Source organism: Glossina fuscipes, unplaced genomic scaffold, assembly GCF_014805625.2.
Source record: "Glossina fuscipes isolate IAEA_lab_2018 unplaced genomic scaffold, Yale_Gfus_2 0, whole genome shotgun sequence".
In the NCBI taxonomy this organism is placed as follows: Eukaryota; Metazoa; Arthropoda; class Insecta; order Diptera; family Glossinidae; genus Glossina; species Glossina fuscipes.
In genome coordinates this window covers 29,423,272-29,444,981 of record NW_023998414.1, presented here as the reverse complement: position 1 = coordinate 29,444,981, position 21,710 = coordinate 29,423,272, and the positions used below count along the sequence as shown (strand labels likewise).

Sequence of the window (21,710 nt, the reverse complement as noted above, 5' to 3'; positions counted from 1 at the left end):
CCGCAAAGATGTTGAACAAGTTGTCTTATCGCATGTGCATAGTAAGTAAAGCAAGTAAATGCCCGCTAAATATAATCAGCCACGATTGACATAACACTATAAAGCAACATTCGCGCGTACGGTTCGTGCAAGCGTTATGTGCCAAAAGCATTCGCGGTTTATAGTAGAATTTACTTATATACAGCTGCGATGTATAATAGCACATACGCCCGATAATCAATCAAATCACTCTAATACACTGAAAATTTTCATACCAGAGACCATTCATTGACGGTGGACTTTGTTACAATTCACGTAATCTCTGGGAAAAGCCAAACTTCGACACAAATATGAAATGAACTTGTCAAGCGCGTTAACAGCAAATACACACCTTTGCGATAATATAGCTCGAGATAACACATCACGTAATTTCACCTAAAATCTGATTTGATTTCGTCGAATGTTAAATTCATTTGGGCATTGAAGAAATGTTGATTAAACAACATGCATTGTTCAACTTATTCTCAAGATGTCTAATCGATTAACATATATTAAGTTTGTTAAGTATTAACAGTGAAAATAGCATTAATTATTTTCAAAGAACAAAGCAAAGCAGATGCGCTTGAATGGAAGCATTGAATTAAATTAACAAAGTTTGATCGGCAAACAAGGAAGCAGTAGGTAACAGCAACATTCAATAAAGAAAACAGATATTGGTATGAGAAAGAGGCGAACGATCTTGCGAACAACTGTCCGAAACTTGGCCTTTTCTTAAATCATTTCGATCTGTTTCCAATAGATGCCAGTTTTCACTTTCCATTTCATCCCAGTTCAGATCCAGACAACATTAACGTAAATTAATTTAATATTAACAATTTTGATTACTTTAAGAACATATGAACGGTTGGGCAAGCAACGAAAAATCTGGCAAATGTATCGACAAAGAATCGAAATAGCAAAGACATCAAAGGAAAATCGGATAAAACTTGAAAATGAAGAATAAGCCAGCGATAGAGATAGATAAAAATACATATACAGTCCAACCTGTTTTTGTGCGGTAGATAGGGACCGCAGAAAAAGAATCGCACAAAAAACAAATATTCAAAAACTTCATAAATAGCTATAAGAAATAATTGTTCACAGCGTATTAAAGAAAATTTTTTTTATGCGGTAGAGAGGGATCGCATAAAAAAAGTCTCACTTAGAAAATATGTCAAAGCTTCACGAAATAGCAAGAAAGTGCATTCCAAACAAAATAAATAATTAAATTACACATTGAAACATTTAAAAAAATTTTAATTTCTAATTTTAAACAAGGAGAAATTTTCAAAATGTACATAATTCAATACTACTCGTCGTAGTTCAAAACGCGCATATTTTTGCGATGAACTGGTTCGTAATCGCTTTCGTCACTTGAAGATACTACAGTTGATTTATTTTTTGTTAACATGTAGTCGGTGATAAGTTTTTGCGACGACAGCTGTTTGTAAACGTCGCGATAGCCAGATATACACAATCGAAGCTCATTTTGGAATTTCAAACTTCTTTGAGAATTGTTATCTATTTTAAGAAAATGCTTTTCCAATTTGCTGCAAAGCTGGATCCCTGCATATATTTTATCCGCTGTAATAGATTCCGGTTCTTCTTGTCCGTCTTCATGATCTGTTAAGTTATTGATAATGTCACTATCATTTACGGTTTCGTCCTCAATCATTTCAATAAGATCATTTTCGCTGAAAGAGTCAAAACCTTCTCCGCAGATTTGATGTGCTAGCGCAATGATATCTGATGATAAAGTGGACGAGTTGTCGGTTACATTTCTATTAATGACACATTCAGGCCAGACCGTATGGTATAGGTATGATATGGCTGTTGCAATGTGTACATACACACTGATAGCAAAAAAAGTGATGCCAACACAGTTCAGATTGACCTAACCTCTCGACGAAATTCAATGTGTCGATATTCATATACCGCACAAAAAAAGAATCGCACAAAAAGAATCGCACAAAAAAAGCGCATAAAAAAACACCGCACAAAAACAGGTTGGACTGTATTCGTTAGGTGTCATTTCTGTCATATCAGTCAGCAGAAAGTAATCAAGACCTTGATAAACGCATTTCAGGTAATCGTAAAGGCATTGAGGTCTTCTTCATACCGTCGGGGTAAAACGAACGAACTTTCTATCCAAATATGCCACCATAGCTATGTCGCCGGCCCATTTGCTTCATATGCGTTGTACTATAAAACCCAAATAAATCAGCATGAGTCTGACATAAATTCCCGTCGATTTTTTTTTATAAATTTCTGGAAACGTATTACGTTAATCTAATCTTATCATCTAGGTTTTCGTTATGCTTTTTTACGTTCATTGCATCTACATACGTCCATCCATTCGGTTACTGTTTTTAAATCGAATCAGTTCCCATTTTTTAAAAGGTTTTTCCCCCTTTTCCTCGTAACTGAGTTGATTTTGATAAGAAATTTGAGAAAAGATTTAACAACTAAATATATGCCCGTATATATCCAATAGATGCATTTCTAGGCCTATGCAGAGCACATGACAGCGTTAAATATTCACGGACACACAATTATGGAAGGTTATCGTTAAAAACGGTACGGTTGACAACTCAATATTTTAAAAATATAAAGTAAACAAATAACATGAAATAAATGCTGTAAACGAGCAGCCTTGACAATATTTATAGCTTGGGAAGTAATGAATATCCAAGCATTCCATCAGTGCTTTCTTACTGCATTCTGCCAACATCTGGTACAAACTCATCTGAAACTACTTGGAATGAAATAAGTTCCAAAATAAAAATTTTGATCGCATAGGAGTGAGGGCGTTGTAGGCGCGTCCTTACAAAAGTATAAATCACTTCCAAACTCTGTGGCAAACTAATGGGAAAATGTTTACCACAAACACTACTACATACTCGGGCAGCCAGACAGAAGGACATGCTTGGGTGCATTGCATATTTGAAACTGACCAAGAATTTATATACTTTATGGGGTTTTTGAAGCTTGTTTCTGCGCCTTAAATTTTGATGCACTACAACCTTGGATGGCTGTTCTCACTTTTTTCTACGATCGACCATAGTATATTCGTTTAAATTTTCGTAGTTTTATCCGCTCTTGCTGATATGCAAAGAGCATAACATCAATTTTTTACACCTTTTTGGAAAACTTAAGATGTTCTCAGTTTAAGTGGTGCTGTGGGCATGTCCATCGACCGATTTGGCTCATTTCCGATACCAACCTGCGTGCAAGAACTTGTAATATTTCTGGCAAATTTGAAGTCGACAGCTAGATGTGTGCGCCCAGGAGAATGTTTACAACAGACGGATATACGGACATGCTTTAATTGATTTACAATTTGATGCTGATTAAGAATATATACACTTTGTGCGATCTCCGAAGTTTCCTTCTGGGTGTTGCAAACATTTTGACATAATTAACATACCCCTCATCCTTAGCTGATGGGTATAAAAAGAAAATCTTATACTTACTGGATATATTCACCATTTTTCATGGATATTTAGGTTTCTTTTTAAACTCGCTTTCTTCAAACGTTGCTTTGAGAAACAAATTTTAACGTTTCATGTCATGTTTTTACAAATTTGTTATGTTTTCGACAATGTCGTAATACTTCATAGTAATCGTCTGGAATATGCAAGGGCTGGGTGTTTTCGCGATTGCCATTTGTAAAAAAGAAAAAGTTTTTATAAGACATTGTCTTACTTTTTACTCGATTACAATTTGCACCGTAGTCCCCATGCATGTCTATTTTACGCCCATAACGATCGTATGTTTAAAAAGGCATTGTCACGTTCACTACATTTAATTTACAATTAATAGATTTAGCTTGCATTCTAAGCATTCTGTAGGTAGCAAAACGATTGCTGAGCAAAGAATGCTGAGTGCATTTTCATGAATATGATCGGAAAAAGAGGAAAGTATAAATGTCGTTACTTCCTATTCCTATATGAACTGCGAAACTTTTTTTCTATTCTCTTTCTCTTTCTCCTTCCCTTTCTCTTTGTTTGCCGTCAATCATTCTTTAAACAATTAGTGAACATTGTATAGACAGACGAAGCTATTAATCCACCTAAAACGATTCGAAATAAAGCGCTTGTGCTCGCAAGTGGATTTTCTTTTATTTTTCTCTTTTCTTTTCTTTTTTTTTTTTTGTGGTTTTCACACAAAGCTAATGCGCTCTGCTCGGTTGATGTAGTAAAGAAATAAAAAAAAAAAAAAATTGTTCTTTTTCACAGTCACGTTTTAGTTTTAATTCGTGTTTAGAAAGTTACGAATATAAATTATTAATATCTCACAACTACATCTGCTAACTGCATACTACCTGTCGAGAATTTCATAAACATTACGCCAAACATTTAATTATATGTAACGACCGCAATCATGATAATAATGTTAATAATTATGATAATAAAGATAATTATTATTTTATTATTATTATAACTCCCAAGCATAATAAAAACATATGAAACTTATATATGATGCTATATATACATAAAAAAAAAACGGGAATTAAATCCTATATATATTCAAACACTCTCTCGTCACGTTATCCTTTTTTTTTTTTTTGCGTTGTTTTTTTTTGTCTCTTGGTTTTTTTTTTTTTTTTTTTTTTTTGTGCAACAAAACTGTTTTGTGAAACAAACAACTTTTAGCACAAAGCACGATTCACTTATATGTACATAGATATATACATATGTATGTACATGATAGAATTAATTACCTGACAAGTTGCCTTCGTCTGTTGCATCTCTATAGCTCTTCAGTGCCATTATGTTGAGTGCCTGTAAGCATTGTTTGCGTCTTGTTGGATATTCACTGTCGGATAACTCATGCCGCACATCTGAATTGCAAATTAAAACCACCAGATCCTTTTCACCGGCAACAAATGGAATTTGGAACATTTCCAGAGAACTAACGAGAAATGCGAGAAACAAACAAAACAGCAACAATAAATTAAATCAACAAAAAAAAAAAAAAAAAAAAAAATAGATAAAATACCAACTAGTTTAACTAAGGATGACAAAATTGCATATGAATATATGAAAGAAAGTATTGTTTGCATATATATACATACATACATATATATATATATATATATATATATATATATATAGACAAAATATATAAATATATATATAGAATATAATAGAAAATAGAATACTCATCATATGTGCGTTCAAACCTAAGCATATGTATATATAAAACGTAGGTATTTCCATTATACCCTTGTTTTTAAATTGATTATTACGACTCTCTCTCTCTCTCTCTCTCTCTCTCTCTCTCTCTCTTTCTTTTTATGGAAAATATGCAAAAGGAAAGACTTTACATCCCAGCCATAAGGAAAAATTTTTTTTTTTTTTTTTTTTTTTTTTTTTTTTTTGGTTTCCCCCCCTTTTTTTTTTCCTTTTTTTTTTTTTTTTTTTTTTTGGCTAATGATAAATTTCAAATGTGTTCTTTTCTATTATCATATGTGTGTACATGCGTCTGAATAAACGTGAATGTGTATGTAAACTGAATTACAACAACGATAAAACTGAAATTGCAAATTAGCATCTGTGAGCTTTATAAGCGTTCAACTTCACTTATACAAATGTCTTTGTTTTATAAATATGTTTAATACATACGCATACATATATATATATATATATATATATATATACATTTCTTTGCGTATAATAATAAAGCCTCGTGGAATAACTATTGTCGTTTTCCGACCAATTGTTTCTACTCTAAACGATAGGCGCACTAGGCGTATGGATATGCGTTTATATACAAATGTATGTTTGCGTGTATGTTAGCGCGCCTATTGGCCATTATAATAAATTCCCAAAACTATATTCCGTTAAGCTAATATACTCAGACTGCATTCAATTTTATTCTACATACAGTTATTTGCTGGAACAAAAATCTATAGAATAAGACCAGAATTGGTATCATCTAGAGGAACTTGTTTAATTTGCATAATAATAATTTGTTTTATATCCAACAGCATACATGTGCTTTCAAAAAGGAAACGAGTTGATACCTTCAACAGGGAAGGTTTCTCTTTTTCTCCTTTTTTTTTTTTTTTGCTTTATTAGATAAATCCTGAATACGTAGACATATTAAATATCATTCAGTTTTAATTCTATTCTCATAATTTATGTGGAGTAGTTAGTGAGATATCAAATGGTGAATGGAGCCATTTTGCAACTTTATCTCAAAAACATTTCATTACAAAGGTACGCGCATTGACCTGCATTTTGAAAACCAATCATCATAGAACAAAACAAAAAAAAAAAAAAAACAAAATCAGTAAAAGTTTTTTCCATGATTTTAGCCATTGAAAACTTTGATGTAAACATTTGCTCAAGGATTGTAATAGTTGTTGCCATACGTTGCCTTTGCCATATATTGGCTTCCATTTCGTAAACTTTACTCATAAATGAATGTTTCATTGGTCTATAGGAGAAACGATAAAATTTTTTTTATATAATTTGAAAACAGAAAATTATCTTCATTTTATACAAGCCACACATGCTTGCATACCTATTTAAATACATTTGAATACATTTGGCAAATACACTTAAACAATCTCTTTTCCACAAAAAAAAAAAACCGCATATGAATGATGTTACCGCGATTTTCTTCATAAGCGACAGCCGATCCAGGTAGAAGAAAGAAAATTAACTAAGAAAATTTTGCAATTTTTATTACGACATTTAGAAAATTGGAACGCCATCGTAAATTGCTGGGAAGTAGAAAGGAATTTTCTATTAGCGCAATAGATGTTTTAAAGCTTCTAGGAAATGTCAGAGAAAAAATTTTTATTTAAATGAAATTTTTTCTTGGAATTTCGCAGCTTTCTCTCCAAATGCTACGAACAGATTGCCTCACTCAAGTGAATACCTATCGAGGCTTCATAGGTGACGTGTTGCTTTCTAACCTCTCTATTACGGTATAAGAGACATTTTCACAAAACATTTCTTTTTTTTCATGTGAAAATATTTCGAACGAAAAACACATACTAGGGAAGCACGCATCGAGTCGGACGTTAAATAGATATGCAGCTGAGAACAATTCGAGGTAATCCGACTACTTCTACAAAAATGTTCAAAGTTCTGTTTAAAGTGCTAGCTACGAATTTGGCTGTAGAATTATATATTTTCTTGCCGTTTGTTGTATCATTCTGCAACATGTAAAACTGGAAAACGTGCGAGTGCCTCGCACTCGAATTGTAAAAAAATGGTTAAGAGTAATAAGACTTTAAACACGGTGTTCAAACGGTTTTCCCCATTATCTCTAAAATAACATTCTAAAGAGGACTCGGGATATATATATTTGATACGATAATTTCAGCATTCATTACTTACCAAAGATTGGCATTTTGTTTAACTTTGTCAGTTCAAATACACGCAAACCATACAAAAATCAGTTGTTTAAAGAAGATCTCTAAGCCTTTCTATAGCCGTAGCCATGTAGATCAATTTATTTATAGTAGGATATACTAGGGTAAGTTGTTGCGAATGAATGCAATGCCGAAAAGGACTTGAGGTAAACTCAATCTATATCATCGATCGATTCAGATTCACTGTTTGAATCTGATTTAAGCTTGTCTGTCCGTCGTTCGGTTGGGTCCAGCTCCTGAATAACCTCTCCGTTCCTACGAAAACGGAATTTCTATATAGTAAAAAGTTCTAAATTTCAGCATTTCACTTCGTGAATAGTGGACGTCGACTCGCTATAGACTTTTTAGTTATTTTTAATTCGTATTTATTTTATAAAATGAAGCAATCCCTCAAATTTTGTTGACACAGCTTTAGTAAATTTTCCTTTAATGGCTCTATGTACCATTTTTCGAACGGCGTCACAATTTTTTTTTTTTTTTATATAGGTTTCATAACGAATGCTTCCCATTTTGTCCTTTTCCTTACATTATACTTCTGAGAATGCATAGACTTACTTTGCCCAAAAGAAGAGTATTATGATTATATTTATGCACAACAATATGTTGAGATACTTAGCAGTGAACTCGCGAACAATTCAAATATGCATTACAAACATGTAAGGTAATGTGCGGGATAAATCGCGATAAAAAAAATGCTTTCTCTATTATTTTAATTCTCTTAGCTTGATAAAGTAAACGTTGCGCTTGGCATAAGTAGCCGAGAAGGGAAAGAATCGCGACATCGCGCAAGTCAATGATTGCGGATTTAAAATCTCAAATGCGATAGAGTTTTCAACACAAGCGAGCATATGATCCACGTGATCCAGCACAATTTACTATCCGTACATTGTAAAATAAATAAACGTTGCATATTTCGTTACAAACTTATCATAATGCGACATGTCAAGTTACGGTACCTAAGAGCAAATGTCAACCCAAGAAAAAGACAAAAACCTGCAGTAATTGTGGACAATTTTTCAATAGAAAGTAAAAGAGTATAACCTTGGATCGTTAACAGCCCAAGCTACGCTTGCAAGCTACCTATTTGGTTCAATTTAATTTGTCGTATTGTTCGGAAATTTGGTTGCCAGCCAGCTGATAACCTGCTTTTTTCTTTCTATCTATATCTATTATAAATTTCTATTACACGAAATTCTCCGTGCAGTCACGAATAATTCTTACTTTATTGCTTATAACATTTCAAAATACTCTACCGCTAAATGAAGGAATAAAAAATTCATGACTTGACTTGTGAGCCCTGACAACGCCGATCAGCCTTCGTAAATCAATTAACTTTTCCTTCTCTATAAAATACATTTAATATATATTTATAAATTTTCAAAACCGATATATATATATATATATATATATAAAATTAAGTACTAACGTATATAACGTATATATAATTGTTGGTAATCTTTGTGTATATTATAATCCACTTGCATAAGATATAAAAATGAGAAATGTTCTAGCTGGAAAGCGTGCAAGGTTGGAAGAGAAATTGAAAAGATAAATATCCTCTGAGTTGAAAGATTGAAACGATTAACGCTTTACAATAATTATACGCGATTTTGTTTCCTTTCATTATCATTATTATTACTATTATTATGCGCTTTAAGGCAGTATATCCAAAATTCGTTTCGATTCGGTTAGTATTTATTTTCTTTCGTAAACATTAGAGTAATTTATAGTCATGGATCTACTCCAAAGCTGTTTGTGTCGATATTTCTAAATAAATATACAAAGTTATCAAACAAAAGAATGTACTTTTGTGCTGCTAAAACAATAGAAACTTTTGCCATTAGTCACAATTGCCAATAATATCATATTCGCTTCTCCACATCGTACATTCATTCCGAATCGAGCAAATGGCAATGACTTTTTTTTTAAGCATATTTTTTGCATTCGCTATAGGATTATAATAAACGGATGGTATATCGATTTTATTATATCATTTGTAACACGGAGATACAAAACATCCTATCAATAAATTCGTAGGATAACTATTGACCGCAAAGGTAGCATATGTAGTCGTAAGCAAATAAATGCAATATCATAAAATTATTGACATGTTTCGTTCGAAAATTGGTATTATCTACAAATGAAATGGATTGGTTCACTGTGACGGCATTTACATGCCCTCTTACGTACTTATTGAGCGTTTTGTTATGCCTCCCGAGCCTATAAACTTTAAATGTTCGATAATATTCATGTGATATACCCATAATCACGCCTTTACAAGACTAAAACCACATTCAGACAGAAGCGCAAATTGTATCCACAAAGTCTACTGTATAATATTTTGAAATTCGGATCCGCATAAGAAAGCTCCAATTTTAAGTAATAGTGTCGATCATCTAACTGAAGCCCAGATTCTTTTTAAGTAAAATTACAGCTTCGATTATCTCTTTATACATCTTTCATTGAACTGTTGAGTTAGGCAAAATTTCAGAATTTCATAATTAGAAAAGTAAGGTTATGTCAAATTTGTTTATTATTATTTCTAGATAAGTAATAAGTAAACAGCGCACATTGCGTATGAATAAAATTAAAACGACTGCTAACTTTCTCATAAATGAAATCTTCTTTACATTTGCATTGAATTGAAGGCGTTACATCATTTCACCTCTCTCGCTGAAAGTTCGGTAAGTTATGTCATCATTACAAAAAGAAAGGGTTTTTGTTATTTGTTTGTTGTTTAAAAATGAAAAACGGCAGGCGGTATTTTTTCGCTTTAAACAAAAATATAAAAAGCTATCTCAAGTCGAATCCGTTTACTACAAAATTATCATATCATTTTTAAACCAGGGCAATAAAGATTCAACCTAAGCCAAAACTAATTTTTTCATTTCTCCTTTTATTTTCATTTATTTATTTATTTCTTTTTATTTTTTTATATATATATTTTTTGTTTTGTTTTTTTTTGATTTATTTATTTATTTAGTTTTTTTTCATTTTTTTTTCTTTTTTCAGCGACAATATTCCTCAAAGCAATGCAGCATAAAATCGCTCATACGTTTATGTGCATAATGCATACATTAAAACAATACTCCAATATAAGAAATTTATGATAATATAGGAAAACTCACACATTAGAAACGAATTGTATATCAAACAAACAGAAACGAAAATGATTTGAGTCGCAAATGCAAGCATATGCACGTCGTTTATAATATATTTGATGTCAATGTACGTACACATATACAAACAGCAGTCTTGTAGAGAAATGATTTGGCAAAGCACATTAACTGAAGCATAACGCAAATGTCAACATAAAGGATTTAGCTTTGCTGTAGAGAACGTATACATGAAATAAGGCAACCAACTGCAACAATAATTTTTTTTTTTTTTTCGAATAAAAAAAAAAAAAAATGGTATTAAAAAATCTTCAAAGTAGAAAATAAAGTTAAAAATAAGTCAAAAACAAAAAAATAAAAAAACAAAAAAAAAAAGAGAGAAAAAAAATTTGCAGTGTTTAGCAGTTTTCTCTCTATAACTGCGTATGCGGTATGTTGAATGCTACATTAGCTGTCAACAACAGTGTGCAAACTGTCACACAAAGTATAAACAATGTTATATGCTTATGAAAATTGCCAAAAAACGCAGTCATCTGTTTACTGACAGCGTGGTGGCATATTTTGCGTTACTAAAAATTGTCATTCATAAAAATGAACAAAAGAGATTTTTATTTTTCGAAAAAAACAAAGCGAAATAAAGTTACATTTAACTTTGTTCGACTCTTGGATACCCATTCACTGAGCACACGGTCTTCCTTTTCCTTGTAATTTACTTCCTTTTCTTTTTTTTTTTTTTCTTTCGTCTTTTTTTCGGTTTCGGTCAGTGTACCACAACTTAATTACATAAATATTGAGGCCACTTATAAGTTTGTAGTGGAAAAATTCAAACAATTGATTGCTTTATACTATCTGAGATATATGTCCGTCAAATGCGAATTGGAATCAACTAAAATCTTAGTTAATTAAAAAATATTCAAATTATGCTTAAGTCCATAAACCAATATAGAGAATTTTCAAGTACATAAAACTTCTCCAAACACAATTGTAAATACTTCCAAACAGTCATTTGATCAAAGTTGAGATTATATCTGGCCCTCGCAATTGCCACGAGCTGGTTGCGATCGAATAAACTCATAAACTAATTGCCATTCGTAAGGATTGAGCGATCAGATCAAGAAACATTGTGAAGAAATTTCACGAGTCATATACGAGATTTGCTTCCGCCCGGGCCATATTTTACGTATATATAACGTTTTCTAAATTTCCCCATGTATTTTCTCCTTATCGATACGACAAAAAGCTAAATGCCATGGCAAGTGATTGATAGTATGATGAAGAATTTTCTAAATTGCACGCACATATCTCATCTCTCACTTAATTCATGGCATACCGAGTCGCAAAAACAAGTGCAGACAATGTCACTCAAACTTTCCCCAAAGAATTATAGGCAGATGTAATGCTTATTTTCGTTGGTTAAGTTATTCTATATATCTTCTTCGTTGTCACTTTAAACATACTTGCGAACCTATCGCGTCGATTTTCAAATCTACCCTACGATCTACGATGTAGTTAAAGCTGTACATATCATTATTTCAAATTTTATCTCAATTTTAAAACTGCCGTCCGAATAAAAGACGAGTGAATGATGATGAAACTATGCACTGCCTCAGAACAAATTGCGATACGTGTACAATTTATAAAATAAAAAGTTGTCATGAAATTTTTGAAAAAAAATTTTTTAATGTCCGTTTGTGCATCACTTACCAGCAATCTATTAATAAAGCGCAGTCCTTCTTACCGCACAACGATATAGTTTGATCCATAATACCACAAGGCATTTCAGCGAAGTTATGTTCAGCTGCTTTGCAAATTAAAGCACGCTTAGCATCACTAACCGTACCGTACCATTAAGCACATAAAGGAGAACGAAATAAGCATTACAAATATAAAAAATGAGAATTTTCCATAAAACAGTTTACAAACATCAACATAAACATGATACTTGCTTTGGTAGCTTGTGGCCTGTAAAATGTTCCAGAAATGTCAATGTGGCCACTTCAATGGCAGCACTAGACGATAAACCGGCTCCCACCGGCACATTACTCACAATGACCGCATTAAAGCCAAATGGCATTTCTCCATGATCCTCCATAAAATAGTGAATAACACCTTTCACATAATTGGACCATCTGTATACATATATTCATAAACACACATACAACACATATAAACATTTAAGTAAGAACCTCGTGTTTACTAGAGTAAAAGTTGAGACTTATATACCCTTCGGCTTAATGGGTAGAGTTTTTCAGTTATCTAAGCACAAGCTAGCATAGAGAGCAAACAAAAATCGACTTGACAATGCAAGGTCATAAAAATACATATAAAAAAAAATAATAATAATAAAAAAAAGATTGTGGCAAAATGCAAACATTTCATTGTTTGTAAAAACTAAAAAGTTTACTAAACGATCTAAGTTTGAAAATATGCATCAACCGCAATATCATCATTATAAGCAAAAATATTGTAAACATCATCAACGCCAGTAACGTTATTATCATAATGTTTACAATTTTTCTACTGAACTTTTTCTACGTTTGCTTTCAATCGCTAAGGAAACTTGTCCAAATTGCCGTCATAGTAATCTAAATACTTTCGTTTTAGAATAACTTTAGCCTTTTTTTTCTGTTTAGCATAAGGCTTTCGAAAAATTCATTAAGATTTTGAAAAACAAACGAAATTTTAAAAAAGAAATTCAAAACAAATTTTCCATTAAATACACAAATAGTTAAAAATCATAACACATACATACATAAACTATGCCATATGAAGTGCGAATGTCGATCTGAATCGCAACTTGAAACAAACACTTTAAGAGAAGAACTAACAGCATAATAGTCGGGCATGGCTGATCTTTGAATACCGTACACCACATTGTCTAATACAAGTCTGATTTTTGTATGAAATTACTGTAACGGATCAATTTTTATCATCACATATTAAAACTTAGACTTTTCTACTCTACAAAGGATCGATTTTCGTGAAAAACCTTATTAGGGTCGGATGCAAAAAATAGGCTGAGATAGTACAAATTTCGTACAGTTCATTTTTTTATATTCAATTACTATTATGATATAATTTGCATCATGAAGCTTTGAAAATTAAAGGTCGTGAAGAAAGATTCGCATTTAACTAGCAAAGACACCTACCATATTTGTTAACAGAGCCTTAACAGAGCTTTGTCAAATATTTAAAATTAAGATATAGCTGGATTTGAAAGCCTACTTCGTCCATATTACAACAACGTAAAATATTTTAGTGGACGTGTCATGAATCTATATGAAAATATCTTTCAAACAAACTAAACAAATTCAAATTCCGCTTAATGGAAGTATTTTTAAAAATTCTTTGAAATTTACTATATTAGCGAAAAATGGGTGTGGAAGGTGCGGCCAAACTTGAAAATGTCGCCTATATTCACCTCTATCCCGTGAATGTATGGGTGGTTGTGTACTCTTCTATTTCTATTTCCACTCCTACTGCGACTGCGGTCGCGAAAAAAGTTAATTACGGACGACCATACACCAGCACACCACCCACCTCGCACAATCACTGGCTAATTTTGGTAATAAGCTTTCATGAAAGCATATTAAAGCAAAAAATTATTATTAGACCTTTTTACCCTATAAAAATTCCACTTTCATAGGAACGGCTATATAAGAGCGGGATCCAACAATTACTCCAACGGAATCAAATTCTTCGTAGCAATTTAGAATGACGATACACTATTACACAGTGAGTTTTGTGAAAAAAATTTGAAAATTTGCAACTTTTTTCCACATAACGACACGGATATGGTCGAAAAAGTAAACCGATCCCGACAATTTTCAATAGCGTTCGATCTCTAAGTGGGAGTTGTATCGCCCGATTCAGTTCATTTTCGATTGGATTCGTCCTTTGGGCAAAGCATGTCGGCGCAGGAAATTGAACAGACAGACGGACAGTTGGGCAGACAGAGGAAATCAAATTAAATAGATTCGGACCATGAGTCTGAATATATCGATGTTGAATTATTTTGAGTGCTTGTCGCTATTATAAACATCCGCACAAACTTAATATATCCTGTAGCATAAGTGCTGTAGAAAAGCTTTTCCTTTCTAAGTCTGATACACTTTTGCAGTAAAATGCTCAACAAATATCTTTTTTTTTTAAAGTGAATTTCAGACAAAAAATATTCCATACGTTCGCCAACGTATGCAAATACTGCCATTTCAAAAGAATCCAAAGGAACAAGGAATCCGTGAGCAGAGGTAAACATAAGTTAACTCAAAGAATTTTACTGAGAAAACTGGGAAAATGCAAAGCAAATAAATTAAAAGAAAAAAAAGTAAATACTCAGACACAAATTGAAAGCCTTACAGTTTGTCACCTTATGTGACAAGAAGTAAAATAAATAAAGTAGAACAACGATACATATTCTTAGCGATACATAACTACTTCGGGAGAAGTACGTTGTGTTTATTTACGCTTATCGCGTGCCTATCGCTTACGTTAGCTTAGTGAAGCGACAGCAAACTCCAGTGATACACACTAAAAATTTGATAAATATGAGAATGGGCACATCTGAATATAATCAGTGTTAGATTCACTCTATTTTCGGCATTACCAATTCCCTCTGTCTATTTATTTGCTTTTCGTTCATTCATTCGTCCGTTTCTTCGTTTGTTGGCGCCCTCAAAGGTCATATAGGAAGTTGAAAGTTGATTTGAAAATGACCCAACTCTCGTCGCAAGTGAATATATACGAAATGTTTTAAAGGACTTCAAGGCCCACTTTCACAGAAATAACAATAGCTTTTGGATCAAAATTGTTGTTGTTCTAACCAAGAAAGTTTGCTTATAATGCCTTTGACCATTAAATCGTTGTACATTCATTTTGCGTTTGCTTATTTGGATGCCATCAAGTGTAAACCCAATAAAAATTTCATTTCCAACATTGAATTATTACTCATATTCATTCCTAGTGCAAGCACTGTGACATTTTGAGTAAACATACGCAACTTAGAAACAAGTCATATGGAATATAGCGTAAAGCATAATTAAAAAAGTATTGAAGGATAAATGTGAAATATTACCGTTCCGTGAGAAGATAATAAATGGATGGATAGTGTCTCAATCTTAATACGATATTGTATCTAAAGAGTTGCTATAAGGATATCAACTTACAAAACTTCGGATTCTTTTCACATTCATTTCATATTTATTGGAAAGAAAACACGTTTATGCGATCGCGGTTCAGCTATTATAACTCGCTCAACAAAAGCGAAATGTCCTTCGCTGTGAAGCTCCTATAATTTTCTGAATAGATTGCGAACTGTAACACAAGATGCATAAAGAAGCTTTAATCAGCCCATAGATATAAGCAGCTGGATAAGATTAGTTGGTGAGTAACCAGGATTCTCCGCATTACGAATATAATTTTCGTAACTGCATCTTGTATAAGGACATCGGTGTGATCAATGAAATTCATCAAGGCTTAGAAATGTAATTCGTAAAATTAGAACAGTGTCAGCAAAGGAGCGACAAAGGTGCAAGAGGTTTGAACTCAAACTGAATACAATATTTTTACGCACCAAACTGTGACAGTTATATACGTGTTATTAAAAAGTTTGCAATATATTCAAAAAAAACTTCAAAGACACTTTTGATCAACTTCAAAATCTAAAGCAGTTTAAGCAAGTTCTTCAATAGGACTGTCTATCGGTCCGCTTGCGTGATATCTGTTGTAAGCATTCTCCCGATCGCAAGCATTAAGATGTCGAGTTCAAATTTGGCAGAAACGCTGGAATTTCTTGAACATTTGAAGATTGGTAGTGAAAATGGTTTAAATTTCAAAAAGAACACGCCTACAATAGAATTGTCTTCTTCACTCTCCGGCTTTTTTGTTCGCTCCTCATAAAGTATAACAGACACATGTTAAAAATTTCCGGATATAATCAAAAAAAAAAAAAAAAAAAAATCAGCCACGCCCACAACCAATATTGCAGAGTATAAAAATGTAGTATATTCGTTTTTCATTTCTTATTGTTTTTTTTTTTTTTTTACAGCCTTTTTGAGCGTAAAAAGTCGTAGGTATATAAAAAATTCGATCATTGACGAGCATAATTTTCTTGCTTGTTCACTTCTCCATTATTTTTTTTTCGAAGAATATTTAAAGCAAACCTGTGCAAATTTTTGCGTATCTTGCCCTTGGAAATACGTTAGAATTTTCTAAAAACAAAAGAAAAATTTAAAAAAAAAAAAAATGCTTACAGCTATCTATAAGAAAGTTAAGAAAACATTCACTTTCCTGAAAACGAGATGCGCGGTACGAAATAGAAATTTGTTACTTTAACGTGAACATATTCATGGAAAGGGTTAACAATTGCGTTTAGTTTGCATGCATAATGAATGCGAAAGATTTGATGAATTTATTCGAAAATTTCCAAATTCAAAAAAAAAAAAAAATGAAAAAAGAAAAAAGGGAAAAAGGAGCTAAAAAAACTGTTTAACTAGGCGAATTAATATAGTGACGTAAACTTACTTAGGTTTCTCGCTTGGCTTTAAACTGAACAAACGAAATTTGACACGCTTCGGTTCATCAACATCGGTACAGCATGTAATTAAATCGACATCATTTCCAACACGTTGACCTCCAACAATGAGAGTAACCATAGGCAAAGCCTAAGAGAAGTAAATAACGCGAGAGAGCGGGAGAAGGAAATATTTAGCAAAAATTGGTTTTGAGTAAAATGCATTGCAACCAAAATTAAATGCGATTCTTTTCCATTTCTGGCTAATTAGAAAATTGTACAACTCGTACAGTTTGGTATGTGAACGTTTGTGTATTTACTTACCGTCTTTATATAACATGCACTCAATTGGAATAAATTGTTTTCTTTTTTTTTTTTTTGTTTTTTTTTTTAACTTACCATCGGCAAAACAAAACCATCATTGTAGTCAACATGTTCACCAATCAAATTAACACGTCCCGGTGCACAGCAGGCAAGCTCTGGCTCTACGCCAAAATTTTGACGGAATGTCTCTTTGGCTGTTTGCAAAAGCTCCTCCAATGTTGGCAGTTGTTTAATTTGCTGCTTGCTAATGTTTGAAGACAATGATGATGACATCTCACTTTTTTTCAACTGCTATTATCAGTAATTACGGAAACGTTTATTATGTGGAAGCTGCTGATACCCAAACTCGCTAATGAAAAGTATCAAAAGAAGAGTTTTTTTCTTTTTTTATCACTTGAAATATTATTATATGTAATGTTGGGTGAGAGGCGTATGCTAATTGCAACTCACATAGTGTATCTTAAGCATTTTATAATATATTTTAATTTAAGCATATCAAGACTTCATATACGCTCATATATACTGATCTAATTTACTAATATATTCATTTCAAAGGTTAACCTTGCACTCACAAGAGACTTTTAACTATCGTAACTATGTATTTGTGCTTGAGATTCACAAACATATGTTTGATATGAAATTCATTCTTTTATGTCATATATGAGCAAGGGGGTGTACTTTAAATAATGAATCTCAAGAAGACTTGGCCCTAAAGCATATATTACGCATACAAATTTTAGATATCGTCAATTAGTTCAAAGGCGGTTTCGAGTGACCGAATTAACATGTAACCTGGCTTGCGATAGGCTAAGATAAATAAGATAAATACATTCTTTTTCATATTTTATCACTGACTCGGCCTGTACTTTACACTGCAATCAAAACTTAATTACGAGTACACTGGCGAATAATAGCGAATTATAGCTATAGTCCGGCCTATATCGACATAAAATTTAATTTAAACGTTCGGAGTACAAATCATATCAATTAAGTTGCAGGCACCTTCTCTAATAAAAAACGGCTAACACTATGTGAAAGATATGTCCATAGCTTTCTTAAATTCTTATTATGAGTACATCTGTGTGATATACAAAATATGTACGAGAATAGTTTTCCTCAAATAAGCGATCATCATTTCGATAAATCCGCGTTGTCAGGTGAAGATGAGAGGTGATCGCTTTAGTTGATAATCATAAAGTATTTTTGATTTCTTAAAAAGATTTGTATTTGCATCATATTCATGATCGCATACCGGGTGGCCTGAAACTCGAGCAGCGTGCGTACTAATTCGTTTCTGAATTGATACGTATTCTTTAATTTAATTATATCTCGCGTGATGTTTGGCTGCGGGAGCTTTTTACTACTTTCAAAACATTTCTCTTCACAAGGTTCGCTATAACCAACTAATCACCTGTGGAGACTCATCACCTATATGTGGAGTACTTTGTGCACTCTTAATGCTCCACACTCTTTGGTAGATATCTCAAATATCAAAAAAAAAAAAAAAAAAACCTAATCAAACGCATTCTTGCCCAAGTGTTATCCGACTCGAAGACTAATGATTTGTTTTCCCCATATTTCATTTAATAATAGCTAATAAGAAAGTTATTTTCAATGGCGGCCGAATCTCACATGCGCACCTCATCAACGCTTAGGATTTTAATGTACAAGAAAGCGGTGTTTTCTAAACACCTCATGGCTTTATATATAAAATGGCCGCCACAATTAATTCAGAATTAACAAAGTTGGCTTTTCGCATTCTACTTTCCAAGTCCTTTTATGTGATACCTATACCAATGGCATTATAACGAAAAAATTAGTTCACTACATCGTGACGTCCGGCATAGTTAATTTGAAACAAAAACCATTAACTTTGCGCATTCTACTCGTCAATCTCTTTTATTTGCTACCCATATCGTTGGTATTGTTAAAAAAAAAATTAATCCACTAGGTCGCGGTGTATATCATATTCATTTTAGAATTACCCCTTTTTAAGCAGGTAATATATTTTTATGAGAGAAATCTACAAAATAATTTTAAGCACTTTGTCCTTTTTGCCTTATGATAAAGTAAGGAAAATAAAATTTAATCATTTGTAATTTTGTGTGGGCATGGCCGGAATGTGGAATATTTAATTCTTCTAACTTTTATAATTTCTGAGTAACGAACAAAAACAAACTATTTTTCGTTAAGAAAAAGGGAGCTGCATTCGGTTCATGCTCCACTGCGGGCTTCTACTCTGATCAATTTGATCCATCTTCAATACCGATCTGCGTGCAAAATTTTCCACTGTTTCTAACAAATTTTAAGTCGACCAGGAGAATGCCCTTCGACAAACACCACACACACACACACACACACACACACACATGAGAACACGCACAAGCGGATAGAAATGGTTTAATCAATTCAGAATTTTACGTTGGTCAAGACTATATGCACTTTATAAAGACTCTGAAGCTTGCCTTTGAGTGTTACATACATTATGAGAAAAACAAACATTTTGTTCACACTTTTTCTCTTTTTTCACACAAATACATACTTCATGATTATTGTAAGTGCCTAAGTCCTTCAAAGAGAAAGTTGCGGCTGTCTCTCTCTCTCTCTCTCTCTCTCTCTCTCTTTCTTTCTTTCTCTCTCACGCTCAAAATTTATGAGAGAGGATCGCGCAAATTGATTGAATAACTCGTCTCATATAAACAATTATCGTCATCTAAAAGGGAATGGTGGTGCCCTATTTTCTTTGCTCTTTTGAAAAATCAAAAATGCAAGAGTCATGTACCTCCTCAATTTATTCAAGTCTTTTCCAAACTCATTTTTAGTGAACTCTGAAAGATCGGACTTGAAATTTGCACAAGTTCGCGCACAAGCGTCTTTTTTAATCGTCAAGTAATTCGAAAAGCTTAAAATAAAGCTTGCAACTTACACCAATACACATACATACATAAACATAATGAGTTCTGCACACCCTTGATGCCTCAAAAAGGACGCTTCTACCATCTTTATCAATAAATTTAAAACAAACAAAGTATTTTCGGTCGCTATCGACTCCTTTGCACTCATCACCGTTATCCTAAAAGAGACAAAAAAGGTAAAGGAACTATATTTTCATGTTTTATAATATGGATTGTCACGACTGAGTTTTTCTATTTTCAAAATGAAACTATTTGTCCTATAGGCATACGGGCGTTGAAGGCATGTCATTCGAAGACTGTGGGTCGCTTCTAAATTCTTTTACAAATTTGTAGGCGATATCTTCATTTATGTTAACGGGAGATTGTTAACCATTGACACTACACAGTTATTCAGATGGACAGACGGACATATGAATAGGCGGACAGGCGAAAATGTTTAGGTCCGTTCCAAATTTGAAACTGACCAAAAATTTACACAGGTTATAGAGTTTTTGGAGCTCTTCTCTGCGCGTTTAAAGGTATTGAAAAAAAAAATTAAATTTTGATATACCATAATATCGGATAGGCGCGGTCAATTTTTTTAATTTTTTCGCAGAAACATTTTTATGTTCCTTTTGAAAAACCGAGATTTTCCCAGCTTAGCTGTTACTTTGGGTGCGTCCTTGCAATGATTTGGCTCATTTTTAATGCGAAACTGCGTGCAAGAGCTCCTAATATATTTGCCAAATTTGAAGTCGGTAGCTTCATTTTTGCGACCAGGAGAATGTTTACAACAGATTTTACAGTTGGACGGAGACCCAGATGGGCAGACATCGATTCAGAATTTACAATTTGCTCGTCAAGAGTATGGATACTTTATAAAGTTTCTGAATCTTCTTTCTGGATGTTGCAAACGTTTTGACAAAATGAATATACCTCTTATTCTTCGGTGATGTTTACATATATTCATAATCAATCTATTATTGCCTTCAGTTCGATTCCCTTTTTCAAAATACTTCTCTTTCAAAGTTAATAGAATTCGTCATAATTGTAAGAGAAAAACGTCCGAGAGCGATGCTTTAAAAAATAATCAACCATAAATACGGCGCTCTTTCAATCTAACCCGGGTTGCTAAATAACGTACAAATTAAAATTTCTTAAGTGATTGGTCTAACTACACATTTCATTAACTTGCAGTACGAATTCAACCTACAATGATCCCAAATAGAACACATCGGTACATCGGTTCCGCAGTAACTAAGAATAAATGTACTTTGCTGTAAATCGTCAGCGCGGATTACGATGTGCTTGAGGTGTTTGGCAAAACGAAAGTTACGTTTATTAAGTAAAGGGAGTTTATTTTCCAATACTTTTCAAACTCCATATAAACAAAGTTTACTTGAACAAAGAACATTTATTCTTAGTTACTGCGGAACCGATGTACCGATGTGTTCTAT

General features: G+C 32.9%; 1 protein-coding gene across 1 annotated transcript in view; it reads right to left on the bottom strand.

Annotated features, from left to right (window-relative positions):
- Positions 1-21,710, bottom strand: part of LOC119635126 (galactokinase-like) — a 47,559-nt gene that overhangs the window by 25,352 nt on the left and 497 nt on the right. Inside the window, exons 2-6 of the mRNA XM_038029720.1 lie at positions 17,435-17,708; positions 17,047-17,186; positions 12,471-12,653; positions 12,229-12,354; positions 4,742-4,932 (exon numbers count right to left, since the gene is read on the bottom strand). Coding sequence (XP_037885648.1) covers positions 4,742-4,932; positions 12,229-12,354; positions 12,471-12,653; positions 17,047-17,186; positions 17,435-17,632 — 838 coding nt within the window. The 5' untranslated portion in view covers positions 17,633-17,708. The remainder of the gene's footprint in view (positions 1-4,741; positions 4,933-12,228; positions 12,355-12,470; positions 12,654-17,046; positions 17,187-17,434; positions 17,709-21,710) is intronic.